Source organism: Apteryx mantelli, chromosome 1 (assembly GCF_036417845.1).
Source record: "Apteryx mantelli isolate bAptMan1 chromosome 1, bAptMan1.hap1, whole genome shotgun sequence".
Classification (NCBI taxonomy): domain Eukaryota; kingdom Metazoa; phylum Chordata; class Aves; order Apterygiformes; family Apterygidae; genus Apteryx; species Apteryx mantelli.
The window spans coordinates 222,072,904-222,092,836 of NC_089978.1; the positions used below are offsets into that span (position 1 = coordinate 222,072,904).

The 19,933-nt window shown below is 39.9% G+C and overlaps 1 protein-coding gene across 3 annotated transcripts in view; it reads left to right on the forward strand.

Moving 5' to 3' along the window:
• The window catches only part of PPP6R2 (protein phosphatase 6 regulatory subunit 2), a 111,039-nt gene extending 91,596 nt beyond the window's left edge, over positions 1–19,443 (forward strand). Inside the window, exons 23-25 of one of the 3 annotated variants that reach the window (XM_067317620.1) lie at positions 6,797–6,949; positions 8,450–8,550; positions 9,496–19,443. In XM_067317620.1, coding sequence (XP_067173721.1) covers positions 6,797–6,949; positions 8,450–8,501 — 205 coding nt within the window. In that variant the 3' untranslated portion in view covers positions 8,502–8,550; positions 9,496–19,443. Of the gene's footprint in view, positions 1–6,796; positions 6,950–8,449 lie in introns of all 3 variants that reach the window. The other 2 variants (XM_067317621.1, XM_067317619.1) reach the window with 2 other exon arrangements.
• The last annotated feature ends 490 nt before the right edge of the window (positions 19,444–19,933 follow it).

The following is a 19,933-nucleotide window of genomic DNA, read 5'->3' on the forward strand; positions in this document are numbered from 1 at the left end:
AGTTTTAGCTTGGACATGTTTCGCAGTTCTTATGTTTATTGATATATGGGCAGCAGCATAAACAGTAATAAGATTTGCATTTAATGTGGAAAGCAGAATAATGAATGCTAAGCATATGCAATGTGATAGGTACTTTTAGTGGGAAATGACTTGCCATTTCCATGTCCAAAGAAAAAGGAGTCACAGCTTTTGTTGTTTATGGTGATGGGGTTTGGGATGTTTATAACTTTCAATTTCTCTCTCATTTTATTAACTTTTCCTTAACTACTGATGCTTTTTTTTTTTAATCTATTTTTTTTGAAAATTGTTGAATATGTTTACTGTTAACTCACCTTATTGCCTCCTCTCCTGAGCAGTCTTGACCAGAGACCAAACATGAAAATGAATATTTTGCTAAGCAACAAAAAAAGGAAGTTTAGAATGGAGGCTGGAATTCCATCTGACCAGTAGTGCTTGCTATCTGTTTAAAAACAATGTATTTCTTTCGTGTCTATTTAATACCAATTCTCAATTTGTACATTCTTAAGCTTTGGAAGTAAGCGTTGTAAGTGCTGCAGTGGTTTTCTTAGAACCGAAGTGCAAATGAGACAAAACTAGTGATTTCTGTATTTTGGAAGTATTGTGTTTCTCTAAAATCACCTTAAAAGTCTCCTCTTTTGTTTCTGATCGTATACAGTTCTAGGATGAAAATACTTAGCTTTCATTCTAAAAGCAGTGAAAACCTTAAATTCCTTCTGCTGAAATAGCTCTGAAATAACAGCTGGCAATGGTTCTTCCCATTGCTTTGGGCATGGACTCTGAGGTGAGAGCTGGCATTCTCTCCCCTGCATGAAGGATCCCGAAAGGTCTGTGTCAGGCCCGGCTCTTGCACAGAGCAACCCAGCAATTGATTTGCTTTTGCTCTTATTGAGCAAGGAATTTTAGTGCAACATCCGCTTACATGCGGTAGAGAAAATAATCCTCCAGTTTCCCAAGCTGAATGGAGTTACGTTGTCACAGTGGATGTTTCGAGCTCTCCCATTTTGGGATACGTTTTTCTTTTCTGTGCCTGCTGACTGTTCATCTTGCATGACATATGGATTTGCTATTGTACCTGAAGAGCATGAAAAATCAGCACAAAAGACAGTTGTCTTGCTTGTGTCTTGTTTTGCTGACTAATTGCAAAGAGTTGCTGAATGCTTTAAATAGATTATTAGGGAAAAATAAGCATGCTGTGGAAAATTGGGCATGGAGCATGACTCCAGCATTTTTGTAAAAATTGGCTCTATATCAGCGTACTTTTATTGGGAAAGAAAAGTAAAAGCAAAGTGACTAAACTGAGGTCCCATTTCACTGTAAAAGTCTATTTTTTCCCCCTGAAGATGAACATTTAGTGCAATAATTGGCACAGATTGGATCTTTTATGCTGGCACATGTGTTGGCCTTTATAATGTAAGATTGCATGTAATTTTGAAAGTCAGACCTCCCATGTTGTATGACTTTGTCTAATTATTAGCCAACAGATATTTTAATAGTCTGTTAAGAAGTGTGCATTTAGCATGGCTGCCGTTGCATCTCTTACTTTCTGTCTTTTGGTTGATTGTTCCAGAGTCTGATTTTTAAGGACTTGCTTATGGGCTCAGCATGAGACTTGTGTTTAGGTACGCTTTTATACAAGTCTTGCTTCTTTGTTTATAGTACCACTGTTTTTCCTAGTGTGTCTTTACAGTGTTTTGATGTCTGTGATACTTATTAATTGTTTACCAAAGAGACTAGAGGATATCTAGGGTCTCCCAGGAGCCACAATAGTGAGCTTCAGAGGTGGGTAGAATTGAACTCTAAGGCTGTTTTATTCAGTATCAAATCCATTCTTCCCTGAAATACTTAAAGCTCTTGGATCATTCATGACTACAGCCCAAATTCCTTACAAATCTTTTAACAATGAGATGTAGATCGATATTGCACTTAGCATCATGAAAAGCTGCATTAGGTGCTAAAGCAGGTGGATCCCTGTCTCGTAGTACAGTTCAGAGTCAGGCTGGCATATCTGAAACGCCTGCCAAAACAGTTATAGTTTAATTTGCCTGACTAGATCCAAGAGGCTCTCCATAAGCAGGTCAATGGAAAGACAGGGCGAGAGAAGATGTGTGTCTTGCAGTAGCAGTGTAGAAATGGGTCTTGTAAAGAGTTTTGCATAGTGAAACTGGGCAAGAGAGGGGTTGAAAAAAAGTTGCAATATAAAGTATTTTCTCCATAAAGCTGGAGGAAATTGCTAGAAAGAACTGAAATGTTATCAAATATTAAGCAAGCACCTAAAGTTTTCATCTTTATAAAGGGAGCAGCATATGACTTCATTTTAACTGTGTATCAGTTTTGGTATAGAATAGGCTTATGAGAACTGCAGTAGTTACGAAGTGTGAACTTCTTCATTTAATTCTGTTTTTCTAGGAAGAAACTGCTCTTCAAGGAAAATAGTTGTATTACTAGTTTGAGGAGGCTTTGTATTTGCGGGATTTTTGCATTAGAGCAAAAAAATGAACAACCATTTTATAGTACCTGAGATCTGCAATTAGGATATAAAGTATTTCTTATATTGCATGTATTATATTACAGGTAGTAAAAGCTGAGAACTCCATGCAATCTTTGTGGCAGATTTTTCTCTAAGAAACAAGTTTGCATAGTTGAAACTCATCGGTTAAGAGAGCTGCAGGTTTTCAGTAGCATGTGAAAAGTATGAGGGCAGATGAGGAAGTAATACATCCTGTATGGGATCATCCTCATCATGCTTCTAATGGAAGAAGTCTCCAAAGGCAGCTAGAAGCCAAAGTTCATTTTCTCCAATCTTTCATCTAAAGTAATCTGTGTGCCTTTGGGAAAGGGCCCTTAAAGCCTTCTTGAAACCAAATATAATATTGTTATGGCTTTCCTTGACTACCTTGTCTTCTGATTGCTGCTGAAAATGGTAAACCTGTTCCCTTTTCCCAGCGGTGAGGCACTGTATGTGTATGTATGTGTGCGCATACAGTTTGCACAGACACTAGCAGCTTTGACCAGTAGTGTTTCTGTAGCCTTCCTTGTCTGATGTATGAATACATCCTTTAACATAAAATAACAGGTTTTGAAGAAGTTGTATTATAAATACTTCTATTGATTAAGATCGTTGTTGTAATTTGTTACGTAATTATTCTAAGTGGAATTAGAGTGCTTGGCAGTAGGCATAACCTGGAGGAGACTTGATTGTACCTGCCTCAAGGAACTTACTGCCTAAAAAAGATAAACCATGGATAATGTTTAAGATAGGAAATACATCAGATAACCAGGAAGAAGAAACAAGAAACTAAATTATTTCACTTTCACTCTCTTTACTATCCCCTGCCATGCTTCAAAACAATTTGTGAACTGTACCATTCGATGGTATTCCTTAGTTCATCCACCTTCGAGTGAGTAAGGCAGAAACTCGCCAAATGTCGTGTTCTAAAGTGGGCTCCAGCAGGAAGTATTTCTTGCCAGTGTCTGCAGTAGCACATAGATATTCACCCCTCCCTGAGATTCCCAACTGATTAATTGCCTGCTTTGTTCACTTTGCAAGAGACTGAGCACTAGCCCGTTGCTGCCACAAAGCTGCTTCTGTCTCTAGAACCCAAGATTATCTTAAAGTTCCCGCTCATTCAGAAAGCCTTGTTGTGTAAAGTTTAAATGGATGCTGTCCTCTTCAGGATGTTTTGAGTTCAGCTGTGTCATGCCTGCTGTGGGGGAAACTTGATCAACTCTGCTAAACCAGATGCTCACAAAACCTCCAAGTGAAGGGGAACACCACCAGGCCCTGTGCCATGGCAGTCCAGAAGAAACCAGTAGTCAGGAGGAGACTTCTTTCAATTTATTTTATGCAGACTGTGTTCTGAGCTTCTAGTGATGCAGGTGACTGGACCTAATAATGCCGGTCATATCTTCTAGCCTTATTTTCTGATAAGGCTGATGAGCTGGTACATTCAGCTTGTGCACTGAGGGTGCTTAATATCTAAGGATGCATTGCAATGTTTGGAGAAAGAGAGTACTCTCTGTTATAAGTGACCTCCAGAGAGTAGTATTTACAAAGTTGGTCATTAAGTTGCACAGTTTGGCTACAATATTGTGAAAAAAGACAGTTCTGGCCAGACTTAAACCTACTGGTAGAAAATTTTTACAAGTGGTCTTGGATTAGAGCTGCGCTAATTCTTTCTAAGGTGGGAACTATTAGAGGTCTGTTTGTAGGGCTTACAGCAGCAAACTGAGAAGAGGCTACAGTAGATATAGACTTGGTTGCTAATATCATTTCTTCCTTAACGTGTCTTAACCAACCTCATGAAAGAACAGTTATATTCTTTCACAGGTTGCATACAGTCTGTCCTTGTCCCCATCCTCAACTCTGTCAGGATTTGGGGCGGCCCATAACCAGGTTGAGCATTTGCCTCTGGTGATGTGGAAGTGGATCATTTGATTGCTTGTACTGGCAACAGGGATATACCACACTGGAGTTCAAAGCACACACCTAGCTGTTAAGAGAAAGCTCACCAGAGGAATATGTTAGTGCAAAATATTTATAGGTACTAGGGTTTATTCTAGAATTGAATTAGATATTGTTATTTGCCCTCTGACCTGGATCATAGTATTCTGTGTTCCACACAACCTGCCAGTTTTATTTTTTAACTTGTTAGTTCGGCTTGTAAGTATTCCTCTGCAGAGATTTGTGTGTCCAGCTTTGCTTTTCCATGAGCCTGTTGAAGACAGATAAATTTCTATGCCCCCTTAGTGACTGGGTTCCCGTAGGACTTCATAATACTGGAATCCTTGTGTCATGGAAATTTTAGTGGTTGAAATTAAGTTTATCTTTGACCCATATAAACATCATGAGCTCAAGTTTCTTGTGTGGGAGGTCATTTTCTAATGATATTTATGGCAACTTAATTCACGGAGTTAGTTTGATTCTCTGTTGTCTCCTCTCTCCCCTGCAGTTTCTCTAAAGGATATTTTTGTACTTACGGTATTTCTTTTTAAGAGCATGTTAGATCTTTATGAAGATAATTGTTTTTATGTCATTATTCCTCATTTTTTACATATTTTTTCAAGAGCAGATAGAAAAGTAGCTACAGAAATAGAAACTAGATATCAAAATCTGTCACATGTTTTCATTATCAGACTCTGGTTATATGTATACATTATAAACTCCTCTTTTAGTTGCTGACAGAATTGCAGCTCAGTCATCTTTTCTTTTTCAGTGAGCTTTCCTTCCATTTTTGTAAACATGCTCTCTGCCAGATAGATGAGGAATCATTCATGAAACTGGACTGGGTTAAAACTGTTAGGAAAATCATTCACATGCTTGTTTTCTCTCTACCTTCTTCGGCATGTCATTATTGCCAGAAAAAAAGTATGACCATATACTGTCTATCTATAACCTTTAGGTAATAACCTACTAGAAGTATACAGTATGAAAATCATATCACGGGCTGTCCTATATGAAGCAAGACTCAACTCTAGCAGTAAGCATCTAAACCCTAGAGTGAATACAGGCATACACGTGTGTGTAGAGAAACAGATACAAGATTTAAAAACCAGATAAATACACAATGCAGTCAGACCCTGGTAGTCAGAACATTCTTCAGATGCTGTCAGTTCATCATCTTGTAAAGTGGGACTCCTTGTCTTTGTGTTGCAGAACTACTCACTCCAGGACATCCATGGCTTAATTACATTGATCCTAAACATGTTCATCTTTAGGTTCTCTATTTCAAATAAGGTTTTCTTGCATTTAGCATTATTTTATTTTACTGTATATAGAAGGCAAAAAAATAAAGATGTTCCCGGTAATCACTTCACACAGAAACATGGGGCTTTTAAATAGGCTTGTAGAAGATTTGGAGGCTTTCTGCTGGCATTTTTTTCTCTTTTCAGGATTTCAGCATTTGTTTTGTTTTAGGGATACGTCATTGGAAATGTAATCCCACAATTACTGAAAGCAAGTTGCTTTAGCTCTGTTTGGCTTCAGAAGATACCATTCGTGAACATCCAATTAACTTATTTCTTCCTCAGAGTTTTAGGTTCTGTACTTAAATTTAAGTCTTTTCTAAGCGGACACAGAAGTGTCAGTTACCACTTGGGAAAAATCTGTAGTTTATAGCAGCATAGGTAACTCTGCTAGTTCATAAATGTGCTTTGCCAGAATGAACAGTTTAAAGAACTGTGGGCTTGGAAATCTTCTAGACTTTGTTGGGTAAGGGAGGACAATTCCAGGAATGAAGAACTGTAATGGTGTTGATAGTCTCCGATTACTGTTACAGGTAAGTAGTGTGTTTCTAGTTTATTTCTCCTAGTAGCAAACCTGATTTTCTAGACCCTCTAAACTTGTAAAGTCTTGACTGAATGTACTTCATGTTGCATCCGTTCTACTGTTAATCCAGCAGGCTCACAGTTTGTTTCCTGTGTTCACTCACAGGACAATGCACCAACAGAGTTAGTTGCAGAGAGTATTAAAACGTCTTGTTTTCAGGCAATGATGGTACACTGAGAATTCATAGGCCTGATTTTGCTGCAGGAAATGAAAATGCCTTTCTTAAGGAATTATTGTTCTTGTGCATTTTTGGTGTCTTGCTGATTTTTAGAAAATGTAGCCTCCAGGATGCATATGATGCTTTTAAATTCCAGTTTGTTTTCAGTTCTTATTTCTTTATGGGAATTTTGTGGCGTGTGTTAGGTGAGGAGGAGGAGTGTTTTTTTTCCCCATTGGAATTTAACTCCCATTAATTGTCATTTAATTTGAACTTGAATTCTTCCCACACAGTGACGCAGACTGCATGGTTATCGATAAGCTGACCATCACTGACATCGGAACGACAAAAGCATCCAAACCACTGAACACGGCCCAGCACTCTGAGGAACACCAGAACACTGCAGCTGTCGTCACAGCTGGTGCAGGAACGGCAACAAAAGACAGGTGAGCTACTCGACCATTTCTTACCACTCTCTGTCAGAGAATCGATTTTTACCATGTCACTGAATGCGGTTATTCTAACAGTAGTATATGGTCAACTGCTATATGATTAATACATCTTGAGTGTCTTGGAGTGTATTAGACTGAAGGTAGTGTAGAACTATTACATTACAACAGTATGTTACACATATCTTTGAGTTTATCAGAGGCTCTATAAAGTCACCTGTTCTATCATTAAAATAATGGACTTCTGATTTCTTTCTGCTTCAGAATAAATATTTAAATAGCATGGGTTTCGTTGTTCAGATGGACTTATAGTCATTAACAATGAAAACAGTATGAGAGGAAATTTGGAGAATGGGTTTTGAAACTGGAAGTAATCTTGAGGAGAAATGACACTAACAATTTTTATAAATGTGACTGCTAGGAACATTTTAAATATGCAGACCAATCCTTCTGCATATCTAGTGCTGTCATCTCCACAGCCTTGTGGCCTCTTGCCTCACTGAATCTTTTTGGAACAAGCCCACTGTTAGACTGAATCTTGAATGATGGGGCTTAGCTGAAGCTAGACATCTGGGCCATCCTGGAGGAATTTCTTCCATTAGATACTTTTAGTGAGAGGAAAAAAATCTATCCAGTGCTTAGAATTTCAGGAAAATCTGATCTACCAAACTCTACTTCAGTAAAATATGGTCTGGGTCTCAGCTATATTACTTCTCTGTACAGCTTCTGTGTAGCATTTGAGTCCACAGCTTACAACTGGTATCACACAAATTCTAGGGCTAGTTTTAACACACATCTGGGAGCAAGCTGATTACCCCTTTGGGTAACTGTTCTCTGCCACCACACCCCAGGTACTGTCAGAGCCCTGAGTACAGCTGTGGGCCAGGAATGGTGAACTGGGAGCTGAGGGTTACAGCAAGGCAGGTAGAAGCAATCACCCACGGACAAGGGGCGCAGTCCCACAGGACCCCATCCAGTGATTGCCAGACACATCCTTGTCCTGGGACAAGGCAGGTCTCGGGGTCTGTGTCTCCAGAAGGTCCAAGGCCAGGCAGAGCATACATGTGACATAGCTCAGGCAAAGACCAGGGCCAAGGGCCTGAACTTAAATGCAGCTCCCAGGCTAATGGTTGGAGGAGGCCCCGATGAGGCCGGCCAGGTCAATTAGAGCCTGTTTGTGTACTCAGAACCCTGATGCTTATGTTTCAAACTTTCTTATTCAATGAGTTAGTTAATGTTGTTTAATCAGTGGTTAAAGTTGACTTCTCAATTTCTATTTTGGTTTCTAAATGTAATATTTTGTAAAGGATTCAGAAGAGGTTCGGACTAGGAAGCTAATAATGCTCTAGTGGGTAGAAGAAACAGAAATAGAGGAAGGATGGCTCAGATACTACTGGAAAGTTTCCAGCATTAATGCCAGGATGAAAGTAAGCTCTAGGACTGAGCATGGTCCAGTAGTTATATTCCTCTAATATTACTCTTCTGGTTTGTCTATAGGAAAGAAGAAGTCTTGCCCTGTGCTGAAGCCACATTAAATGGCCCTGCTTGATGAAACAAATGCAATGGGACGTGTGTGATCCAGGCCAGGCTGCTACCTGGTGATGCAATTTGTCAATTTTTTTTTTCATTTTAATTTTATTTTTTAATAAATGCTGCATTGATGAGAGAGCTGGCATTCAGGACCAGACATGCAGTTTCAACACCAACAATCTGTTCTGAAAGACACTTGCATTGTCTAAATGTAGCATTGATCAGTTAGTCATCACAGGAATGATGGGGTTCTTCCCAAGCAAGCCTTCTGCCTAATTTTAGTTCTTTGTCCCCTTCCCTCTCTCCCTTGTTTTTGTTTTATATTTGGGGTTCAGTCCTATTTTCTTAGTGTTATTGCACACAGTATTCAGCTTCTCTTCAGAAAGGTAGCAGGTCTAACGCTGGGACTTGGACAGTGCACAAAACGTCCCGCAGTCGTGTGACCAAAGTTCCTGATGGAGCTGTCTTTGGGCAGCATTTGCACCGCTTTTGTATAGCAATAAAGCCTTATCAGAAACATTTCATAGGAGGAAAAGATGCAAACACTTTAAATGGGATGAAGCAGGGAGGGATTTTATGTTTCTGTGGGGTGGGAGGGGAGTCATTGACATTGTCCCAAGCCAGAGGCCAGATAGTTAACTTGCTGTAATGCTGAACTGTCTTAAGAAATGGGAAGTCTCTGCATTCCAGTGAATTGCTCAGTGCTCTCTCCCCTGGAGACATGACAATTCACTGCAGGATCTTGGGTCGTTTAGCAATTGGTCTCTTCTGTCCGAGCCATCAAAATTCAGCTTCCCGGATTTCGTCCTCTGTTGGCTGGAGAGTATGCAAAGAAGGTAGCATGTTGTTTGCCAGCTAAGAGGATAATGATCCACTGGACTGCTGCCATGCAGGAACAAGAGCAGATATGGCACAAACAGGTTATCAGGTGTTTGCTGGCTTTTTGGAGACTAATGTATTTTCAGATTATTATGGAAATCCGTTTCTGTTTGTTTTTTGTTCTGTTTTTAAAGTTTTTAATGGATGCAGGAACAGCAACACTTTTGCACTTTGTACCTAGTGACAACATTGGAGAATGAAATGGCCCCAGCACAGGACTCCTGCTGTTACTCCACAGGTAGTCGATCATGGAGAGATTTTGGGTGGGGACTTACTGCTCCCATGGGATAGTAGAAAACAGTACGGAGAAATGGACTACGCTTCAAACTGCCTGGGAGCAAGGTCAGTTAAAGGTGTGTACTTGACCCTGGAACACAGGATCTTCTGCATAGGCTGAAGGACCTACTCCTATAAAGACTGTACCAGTTTCAGACACAGGTCTGCACTGATCTGTGCTGGCCTCTGCAATGAGCTTGTTCCCAGACTGGACTTGTGCACATAGGTCATACGGGTGTAGATGGTGGGCCACTTACAGAACCAGGCTCAGGCTGGTAACAGCAGATCGCCATGAACAGTGCTCATTCTATACCCCTGTAGTCTAGATGCAGAGCTGGGCCGGCTTTTGTGTGTAAGCTGTATGCTGAAATCCACCTGTCAAATGTTAAATGCCGCTTATTTTATTAGTCCAAGATCTAAGCTGGAAAATCATTCACTTTGGAATAAAAGCATGAAGCTTGACACATAGGTAGCCAAATAGCTTATTTTCAAATATATTCTCACTTGTGCATAATGAGGGACTTTACCCTGTGAGTATGAAAAAGTACCTCGCACAGATCTGTTGTTATGAGCAAAGGCATCCTAGCCAGACTTCAGTCATTTTAAAAAATACTTTATTTTTAACTGTGATATGTATGTAGTGCATATGAAATTTTCTTAACTGTATTGAGAGGGGGTGTGTGTGAGGGAGTGAGATGAACAAAATGTTTTCACTGTTAGAGTCAGTCTGTTCTGCTGGATCAGTATCCGACGGTGTCGTACCCACAGCACAAGGCTATCATTGTATGCCCAAAGACAAAATATTTTCATTTTTGATCTTGGGGAAAACAGAGGATTTCCTTTGTTGGAATGTCAGATACGGAGATTACAGTGCAGAAAGTAGGATGAGATCACTGTGTGCGTCTTGGAAGCTTGTGTGCTAGGGTTGTGGGCCACTGGTATGCTGCTGACATAGCTGTGATTTCTCTCAGCTGCAATTACTTGGTAAGCTGGTGCTTTCATGGCATAGCACTGTTGTTCTGGAAGTCTTCTCACTCCCTCCTTGTAATTTAAAATAAATAATTTAAAGTTACGTTGTGCTGGAAGGAAAATATCACTCTCTGCCTGCTATTTAGAGGTCATTCCCACTCTTAGCCAGGATTTTCAGAAATGATTAGTAGATTTGAGTTCCTAATTGGAGACACCTTTAAGTCTTAACTTTCAGATAATTGGTGCTAGACATTTTCTGAAAATCAGGTTCTTTTCAGGTTGTTCTGTAAATGCCCACAAATGATACTATGAAAACTGAAATATCATTCATCAAATACAATATCAGTGCACCTGATTCCAGCAGTTGATTGAAGACCATGATTGGGCATCAGTCCTATTAAAAAACAAATAATGACAATAGTTCTTTTCCAGTCTGTTCTCATTCACAGTTCTTGCCTGTAGTGCTTGCAAGTTCCATCATGCTACAATTATGACTAAGTATAATCTGTTTAGGATTGAGAGATTAAGGGAAAATGTCCATAATGGGCAGAATTTGATCTTTCTCTTGTCTTGATACATTTTCAGCCACCTTGGTAAGCAGATAAATGATCTTTGCATTAGATTACATCATAGAAGTCCTTTTTCAGATCTACTTGGAATGGTTTAAGAGGCATCTGTGTTAGCTTAAATCACCTGGAGCTGTGCTTCAAGTCATGCTGGCTGATGTTGCAAAAATGATGATTAGTTATATCCATGTGATCTGTTCATGATGTCTTGGTTTTCGGGGCAGTAACCTCCACCTGAGAAGTGGTACGGAACAGCTGGCAGCAATAACATCATGGAACATTTCAGAGAGATATGCAAGGACATGTCTATCTATGCCTTTTGTTGCAAATTCTAAACTTGTTCATTAGCTTTTGGCTTTGAGTCTATAAATTTAAATGAAAGCTTTAATAATATATTTAAAACATATCCAGTAAGCAGATCTAAAAGCATAGTGTAGTTACTGAGAGGCTCATTATCTGAAGTTCATGAATTTAATTGCTTGTGTCCAGTTACTTCTGTGATAAGACATCTTATCAGCAGTTAAATAGATTCATAGATATGCACAAGCTTTCTTGCTTTTGTGACAGTGAATGATTCCTCCACATTTGGTATTTAAGCTCCAAATTATATCTCATAGCCCTCTTGAATTGTTCTTCACACCAGCCAACAGACTGATCTAGAAGGTTTCTCATCCCTGATAACTTGGAGTTTGCAGTTCAGAACAGACCTAGAGTCAGGTGATGGTTTCCTTGCTTGGCTCCAATGATTTTATAGGCAAACTGTTCATAAAATTCTTCTTGTTTGTAAATTTGAACTTCCCCTCTCTCTGCCGTCACAATGGGTATGTATAGATTTAAGGGTTCCCCTGTCTCCAGCCTGTGGCCTGCAGTTTTCTTTCAGTCCTCATTGCTGTCGGAACTTTCTTCCTGGCCATTTTAGGTTACTGCCAAGAGCTCTACATGGCAGTTGGGCTTCGGACTGCTCTTCTGCTTTCAGCTGACCTTAAGATAAATAGTTGTTTTAAACAGTGAATGAGTTGATTGAGCAGTTGAGTGAACCCTTTCTGTAAGTCACGTCATGCCATGTGCAGTCTCAGAATTGTGTCTCCTCGGGTCCGTTGTTCACAGTGGCACATCAGGACACACTTTGACTGCTGGAGGGGGGTGGTTTGCACCAGAAGTGTGCTCTCCTCTCACTGAATAAGCATTGTGCTCTAGGGAAGGACTGTTGCTCAAGGTTGGAGCAGACATATTATCTACCAAAGATGGATTTACTTGACCCAGTGGTATCCTTTAAAAAAATCATAGGCTTGTTAAGATAGTTGGTTGGAAAGCAATGAAGACTAGACAGAAGTTATATTCAGCCCTGTCTTTCCTCGTTTATATGCAGTATTTTGAATCTATCCATATCTATATGGTATACATAATTTTAGTTCTGACTATGTACACTGATGAGTGTGTATATAGATATATATTTGCAATATGTATTATTCTGTATATATTTATACACACACAGTTGGATATTGTAAGCAACCTGGTGAAGCAGAGACTCAGAGCACAATAAGCCTGATTTTTTTGTGTGTACAAGCACACGAACAGAAGCAAGTCGTGGACAGACATTTGTTGTACAAGACCAAAACCAACGAAGCGTAATCTGCAGGGGAAATGTTTCTTCTAGAACATCCTAGTTCAGTGATTTTACGCAGCTAGGTGTTGACACGACTGGATTACAAGGGGTTGGTGGCTTGGGCAGTGATCCGCGTTGCTGTTCCTGGCGTTGCTGCTGCTGTAGAGCGCTGCCCGTGCGCTTCCCTGCTGGGAGAGGAGGAGGAATTTTCTGCACGCTTTGCAGTTAAAAAGTGATCAGATCAGCTGACACTAAATAATACTTAAATTGTAACACATTTCTCTCTAGCTGGTTGAACTGTGGAAAAAACATGTTCTTTTCAATGATATAATAGAGCCCTTTTGGAGTCCTGTCATGATCAAGTCAGTTGACTGTTTTCAGCCATCTCAACTGCCGTGTTCAGTATCAGGGTATTAAACTTGCAAAAAAAAATCACAGTTGCAAGGACTTTCAATCAGAAAAACCTTATGTTACAGAAAGATCGAACATAACTAGTTTGGAGACGTGGAGGCATGATCTTATGGCAAGAAAAATAGTCAAATGGCTTGAATTAATGTTGTTTTTTCAAATCAGACCTGCTGTTTGTATTCTTTCACGTTGCTCGCTACAGGATTTTAGTGCTAGATGCAGGGAGGACGTAGTGCTAAGAGCAGCCTGGTGACTACATACCCTCTGCGAACAGAGGAGAGATTTGGAGTTGCGTCCTTAGGTTTGAATTCCTTTGCTGTCGCAAAGAGGTGTGGTCCTCTCTAAAATCGCATCCACGCAGGAACATGGGAACCAACTCAAAATTAAAGTTTAAGTGAGATGAAGGAAAGCGAAGGAAAGTTTAAGTGAGATTGAAGGAAAGTGATCAAGTGAAGGTATATAACTAGTTTATTCAACAGTTTCACCAGTCTTTTAACAAAATTTCTTAACAGAGTTATAACAGTTCAGACAGATAAAGTCCCAATTATTCATCTGGATAATATGTCCTCAACAAACCCAGCAAAGAATAAATTTCTTTAGTGTCCCAAGGTTTTTCCACCCTTATTACTTTGTACAGAGCTTCAGCTGGCAAACAGAATGAAAGACCAGTGGGTGCACAAATTAAAAAAAAAAAAAGGAAAAGAAAAACAGCATTCCCCTCAATACCTAGTCAAAAAGACTTGGGCGTCCCAGTTTGCCAGTGGAAAGGTTTTGGATACAGCTGCTTTGCACAGGTGGATGGAAGTTAAGGGGAATTCCTAAATACATACCTAAAAGGAAAAGATTTAAATGGTTTCATTGTCATCTGCTGGTATCACAAAATCCTTTTTCAAAAAAAATAGCCAGTGAACTATAATTTAAATCACTATTTATCAGTGGCATAGCTTAGACATAGCAGGAGACCTTGCTGCCTGTCACGAAAGGTTTACACCGTGGTGTACACTGTGTTTCAGTCTCAGCTTAATCCTTCCAGCCAGAAGCGCCTTGATTCCTCTCCTGTCCGGTAGAACTGTACCTGAAATACAGTTTGGGGGTCTGTGGTCCTATGCTAGGGCTTTTTAGTTTTTTCCCTCTTTGTACATTTTTTCTGACATTCTTAACTCTCTTCGGTAGTATTTTAATCAGTATTTGGTAGAAAGGTTTTTTAGTCTTCACCTTCCATAGTGCTAAGCACTGTCTTATTGCAATGATAATCACAAGAAAACTGAAAGAGCCTCATTTTCTTCAGATGTCCAGTTTATCTAGTAGGGAAAACAGCTGTTGTATAGCAGAGCCCCCCTTATTTCTGCAAATGTTGAAGACTAAAGTGGTTTGCCAGTAGTCGTGGAAAAGGTGCAACAGCTTCTTGCAAGTACTCTGATACTGACCATGCAATTTGATGTCCCTGGAGACTACAAGGGAGAAAAGTCCTGCATCCTGGCTGCTGGATTAAAAGCAATTATTCTTGATAAACAAGATAATTTGATTTTTTGCAGTGTAATATTTGACTTTTTTGATACCGTATAGCAGCTCATCTTGCAATTGGTAGTCATTTAAAGAATAGGTTTTCTTCTCTTCTTGCTCTTCCCAAAGCAATGATCTCACTCTGAAACATGTTTAAAAATTATAAACAGCTGATTTAGCTGTTACAGCAGGTTTTGCTGTGGTTAGAAAAAATAGACAAAATGAAACCTGGTGTTTACAATGGCATGTTAATATTCTTTGTTGGTTTTTTTTCACCCCAGCATCAGTTCTCTGTGAAGTCATATTCTGCCACTTACTTTGTTGTTTTGAAAGCACCTGTATCTCCAGTTACAAGCTCGCACAAGGCAAGCATAATGCACTTATTTATTTATTTTTGCCAGTCCCAGCTTTAAAATAAAACATTTTACATGGTTCTCTATGAAGTGACATTCAGCTTCTTACCCTCATTCCCGTCCCTTAACGTTACGGGAGAGCGCTCAACAGGGGAGACATCAAAAGGGCTGCTGTGCACAGTCTGCAGGTTCATGAGTTAGAAGTGTAGCTGTGGGCTTGTGGTGCAGCGGAGTTTTACTCCGGTTTGGATGTCACAGGCCATTAAAAAAAAAAAAAACAGTTGAAAGGTATTCACTCATATGGAGAAAAGCTTACAGCTTTCTGTTCAGACTGCATGCGGCCTTTAGTTCTTAAAAAATGCACGTTACATAGGAAAGAAGAGAGGAAAAAGGAGAGGTGAACTCAGGCCTGTGTGCATCTTTAGAAAGTCATATTCAAGGGCTTACTATTAATTGGCTTAAACCAGGTCAAGTCACGTGCAGTACTGTACACAAAGTTCACAGTGGCCTCATAACTGTAAGTTAATGATGCTGCACCCTTCCGAGGGTTTTTAGAAAAGTTGTTAATATTTATTGCAGAATACATTTCGCCTTGTTGTTAGTTTCTGGCTTCTCACTGAATATTGTGTTACTCCCTTCTTTTCTAGTCTTGTCCTAACTTGCGTGGTTTCCTTAATCGGTGTGTGTAAGGATTTATTTAAACCTTGTTGCTCAAACCGCCATCTAATCCGTATGGTTGTGTAATACGGTTGAAGCTAGGCTTGGAAGGATTTCGTTTCATTTTCAAGAGCAAGGTAGGCAGCGAAGAGCTGAAGGCTCCCAGAGGGCTTATTAAGCTAAAACTTGGGCTTTGGAGGCTATCAAGTGTATTGATGTTGAGTGCAGCAATATATATCTTTAAAAAAATCTAGGGCTTAGACAATTATTTGTAAATGTTCTCTATTTGATTCAATAACCGACTAATCAGGTTGCAACAGGATTTTTTTTCTTTGCTGAGATTAAATCTGAGTTTGTGGCCCTTTGCAAGTGTGATCTGTACCTTTTCTTTTTCAGATCAGACTCCTTCAGAGCCCATGCAGTCAGAAACTGGAGCTAGACTAGAATGCAGGTATCTTTAGTTGAGCAGAATACCTTGCTGCTAGCCCATGACAGAAGAAGGGAAAGCGCTGTGTTTTGCAAATGGTTAGTATAACCTTTATGAGGTGGGCTAAGACTGACTCGTGTGTGTTTTTTTCCGTTTTCTTAATAAATGTGTCATCTTGGCACAGTTTTTTTTTTTTTATAGGTTACAGATACTTACACTGTTAATTTCTCCTTCAAAGCAAGAAATGCTTTTTGAAGGAAAAAGAATTACAAGCTCTAAAACAACCCAAATGCACTTGTAGCTCATTGAATTTTAGAAGGAGACATGCAGTATTAAATATGATTTCTTGAAGAAGAAGGTTGCGCCAGCACATTCGAGTCAAAATTGGGATGTACCAGATGGCCATTGTGAGCTCTTAAGCACATTATTTCCACAATTACTAAATTTTAAAATAATTTGGGATGAAGTTTGAAGTAATAATTTTACATTTGCATGACAACTTGCAAAAAGAAAATCCCTCTGGTTGGGGGAACCATGCATTGTTGGTTTAATTACGGACAGTGCCTTAGCTTATTTACAGAATTATGCATCATTGTTTTTATAGCACTTAGAGGTAATGAACACTTCAGAAGTACGCTGTGTGTTAGACCATTTTTAAAATTCAGTTCAGTGAAAATTTAAGATTCTTTGGAAAATGGGTTTGATGCAATTCTTGCTGGTTTCCTAATGGCTGACGTTTCCATCTTTATAGGGGATACTGTTTTCATTCAGAGAGAGAAAGGGATTTTCATCGAGTAGTGGTTTCCCTCAGGAGTAGCTACTGAGAAAATGCTAGCTGATACAAAGTTTTGGTAGACCTGAGCAGGCGTTTTCTATGTACATTACAATTACATGTAAACTTTCTGACAAATTTGCAGAAAATAAACAATTTGGCTCTATATGCTAGCTTATATCATCTAAAACTCACTTACCTCATTCCTAGAAGGGCATTGTGGTGACCAGTCTGACCTCCCTATTGATTTTTGTACAAAAATTAACTCTATATTTCCTAGTGACTGTTACCTGTCACCTCTCACAACATAAGTGTAAAAATGTTAGTGAAATATGCCTATATGTAAAATGTATTTTTATATTTGATGCTGATCAGGAGAGAAGATGATTCTTCTCTCCCTGAAGTTGTGGGGCTTTTATAAAAGACAGATTCTTCCCCATCTGTTTTTTATTTTATCAAATTGTTTGGACAGATATAAACTATTAAAAATCTTTTATCATATAATTTTGATGCTCATAGCTAGTTTTTCAAAATTTTCTAGAAATTCTAGAAATGCTGTAAAGAATTTCCCGTTGTTGGATTTCGAGTAATCACGTCTTTTGCGGTAGAACACGCTGTTGCTAGATAATGCAAAAATGTCTCCTAGACTATATATCTTTAATGGAACTAAAGCTGGAACGTAACTAACTCTAGGCACGTCAGACGTTAATTGAAAACTACTCATTGTGTGCAGCTCGGAAATATTTCTCATTAATTGGTAAGCCCACCGGAATACTTTGCCAAAACGTTAAGTGCAGCCTGTGAGCCGGCAAACCCTGGGGTGGTGCGACAGTCCGCCGCGGCGGGGGGACGCGGTGCGCGGCGCGTGAGCACCGGGGAAGCGTTTGCTCTGTCCTGGTTAAATACTTACTGGAATACGTGTAAGTAGGACTCTGCGGACACCGCATCCGCACGTGCTTTCGCTTACAAAACGTGCGTGGAAGAACTGCCTGCAGTACTTGTTTGCGCTCGAGGTTACGTGAAAGGAGAGCTGCGCTGCTCCCTCGCTCGGAGCCCTGAGCTGGCGCCCGCGGCGTTCGACGACTGCCGCGGTGTAGCAGTGGCTTTGCACTGTAATTTTAACTCTTTTACTGCTCATCTCATTTTCAGACTAAGGCTCAAACACCAAACCGTGACTGACTTCCCGAGACAATCTGAAAAAATGACTTGATGTAGAAAATCACCACTTCCTTTCTCACCTGAGCTTAAATGACACCAGTTTCTCTGGTACAGAGCAACGCGTTTTCTCTGTCCTGACTTTCTGTACATATCACAACGTTTCCAGTTTAGTCTATTCAAACCGTTTAATAAGCAAACAGGCAAAATGGCTTTTGTTTTCGGTGGCACCTTATGAACCAGGGGCGAATCCTTTCTGGGGGTTTGTCATTTGTCTGAAACATGCCAGTATCAGTTAGAATAACAAAGGGCACTAAACTTGCCTTAAAATGCATTGATCGTATCTGTAATTTAAAATTCTGCATTCTTATTCTTTCAGAAACAAATAACATAAAACCATTAATTACCTCATACTATAAATTTATGTAAATTTTGACTGTAACATATGTATCACATGAATATGCATGTTAAAACATCAGAAGTTAAAAAAAAGGAAGAGTATTTAGTAAATAACATTATAAATTATAATAGTGCAGTGTTAAGTTCCTACTATAGCTGATTTGAAATAGAAGCATTATCTTTGTAAAGAACATCTTTGCAATCATTTTCAAAGCAGCATTTTCTTTTGCCTGGGACTTTGAACAGACTTCTTTCCTTTTTGCTTAAAATAAATTGGCCAAAGCCAGGGTGGGGGAGTTCAAAGTATTGGGAAAATATCTTTTGTTTCCTTTCAGAAACTTACCTGGATGTGATGTATATCAAGATCTATAATTAATTTGTAATTAATCTCCATTTATTGCACTCCATCATTCCCGCTATTTCCCTTGTAAAATCACTGAACAACTCCTCTCCCTCAAAGAAAAAAAAACCCGCAGCTGTCAATTATCTACTGAAACTTTACCAAGAAAAGGCATTTGTGTTCACTAAAAGATACTTATCAAGTCCTAGCTGGGATAGAGACTTTTTTTTTTTTTTAACTTAAGTTTGTCTCATTTCTAACACTTTAATACTTTGCCTTTTATGGTACAACTCCACCAGACCATCCTTCCCTGTCCCACCTTCCTCTGCCCCTATCCATCATGGAGATAAGGGTGGAATCGCATCATCGTGTGAGTACATGTGCAGTCTTTCTCGTACGCAGATACGCACACCCTGCTTGCAGTTGTAACTCTGACTAAAATCTAAAAATTGGGTTTTTTGGATATCTGGATGGCCTGTTCGGCGGTGAGGGAGTTCATCTCCGTCCTGTTTGCGATGCATGGTCGCGCTCCCGTAGTGACGGGGCCCCCTGCTTTCCTTCGGTGGAGACTTTGTCCTGTTTCCATTCCAGTTGATGACTTTAATGCCCTTAAAAGAATAAACGGTCTGATTATCTCTAGGGCAAAAAAAATATATATATCAGCAATAAGAATTCCAGATATAAAAACACCAGTGCCTTTATTTTAGTTCAGAAGGAGTAATTTCTTCTCATTCCAGCTTTGGAACCAAGTCGTTTTTCATCTCCAGTTACCCTGGAGGAAGGCAGAAGGAGTGTGATGCACGGAAGGATCCCACGCCACAATAATAAGTTTTAAGTGCTCCGTTGTTGTTCCGAGTGCCTTATATCCATGCAGATGCCAACAAGAGGTATTTCCTGCCCCCCCGCGCTCCGCAGCGGCTCGTGCCGCTTGCTGCATCCTCCCGGCTCCGCAGGGACCGGCTCCCGGGTGGCTCCGGCCGGCCTTTCCCGCGGGGTCCGGAGTGGACGGGCCCCTTCGCTGCCCCGGGTGTGTTTTGATGTGGCGTCGGGCTGTGACGGCGATGTGAGAACCGCACCTAAAATAGTGCTTTTAGCACGGGGGGAGCTGGGAGATGCTGCGGCATCTCTGAAGAAGAAGTCG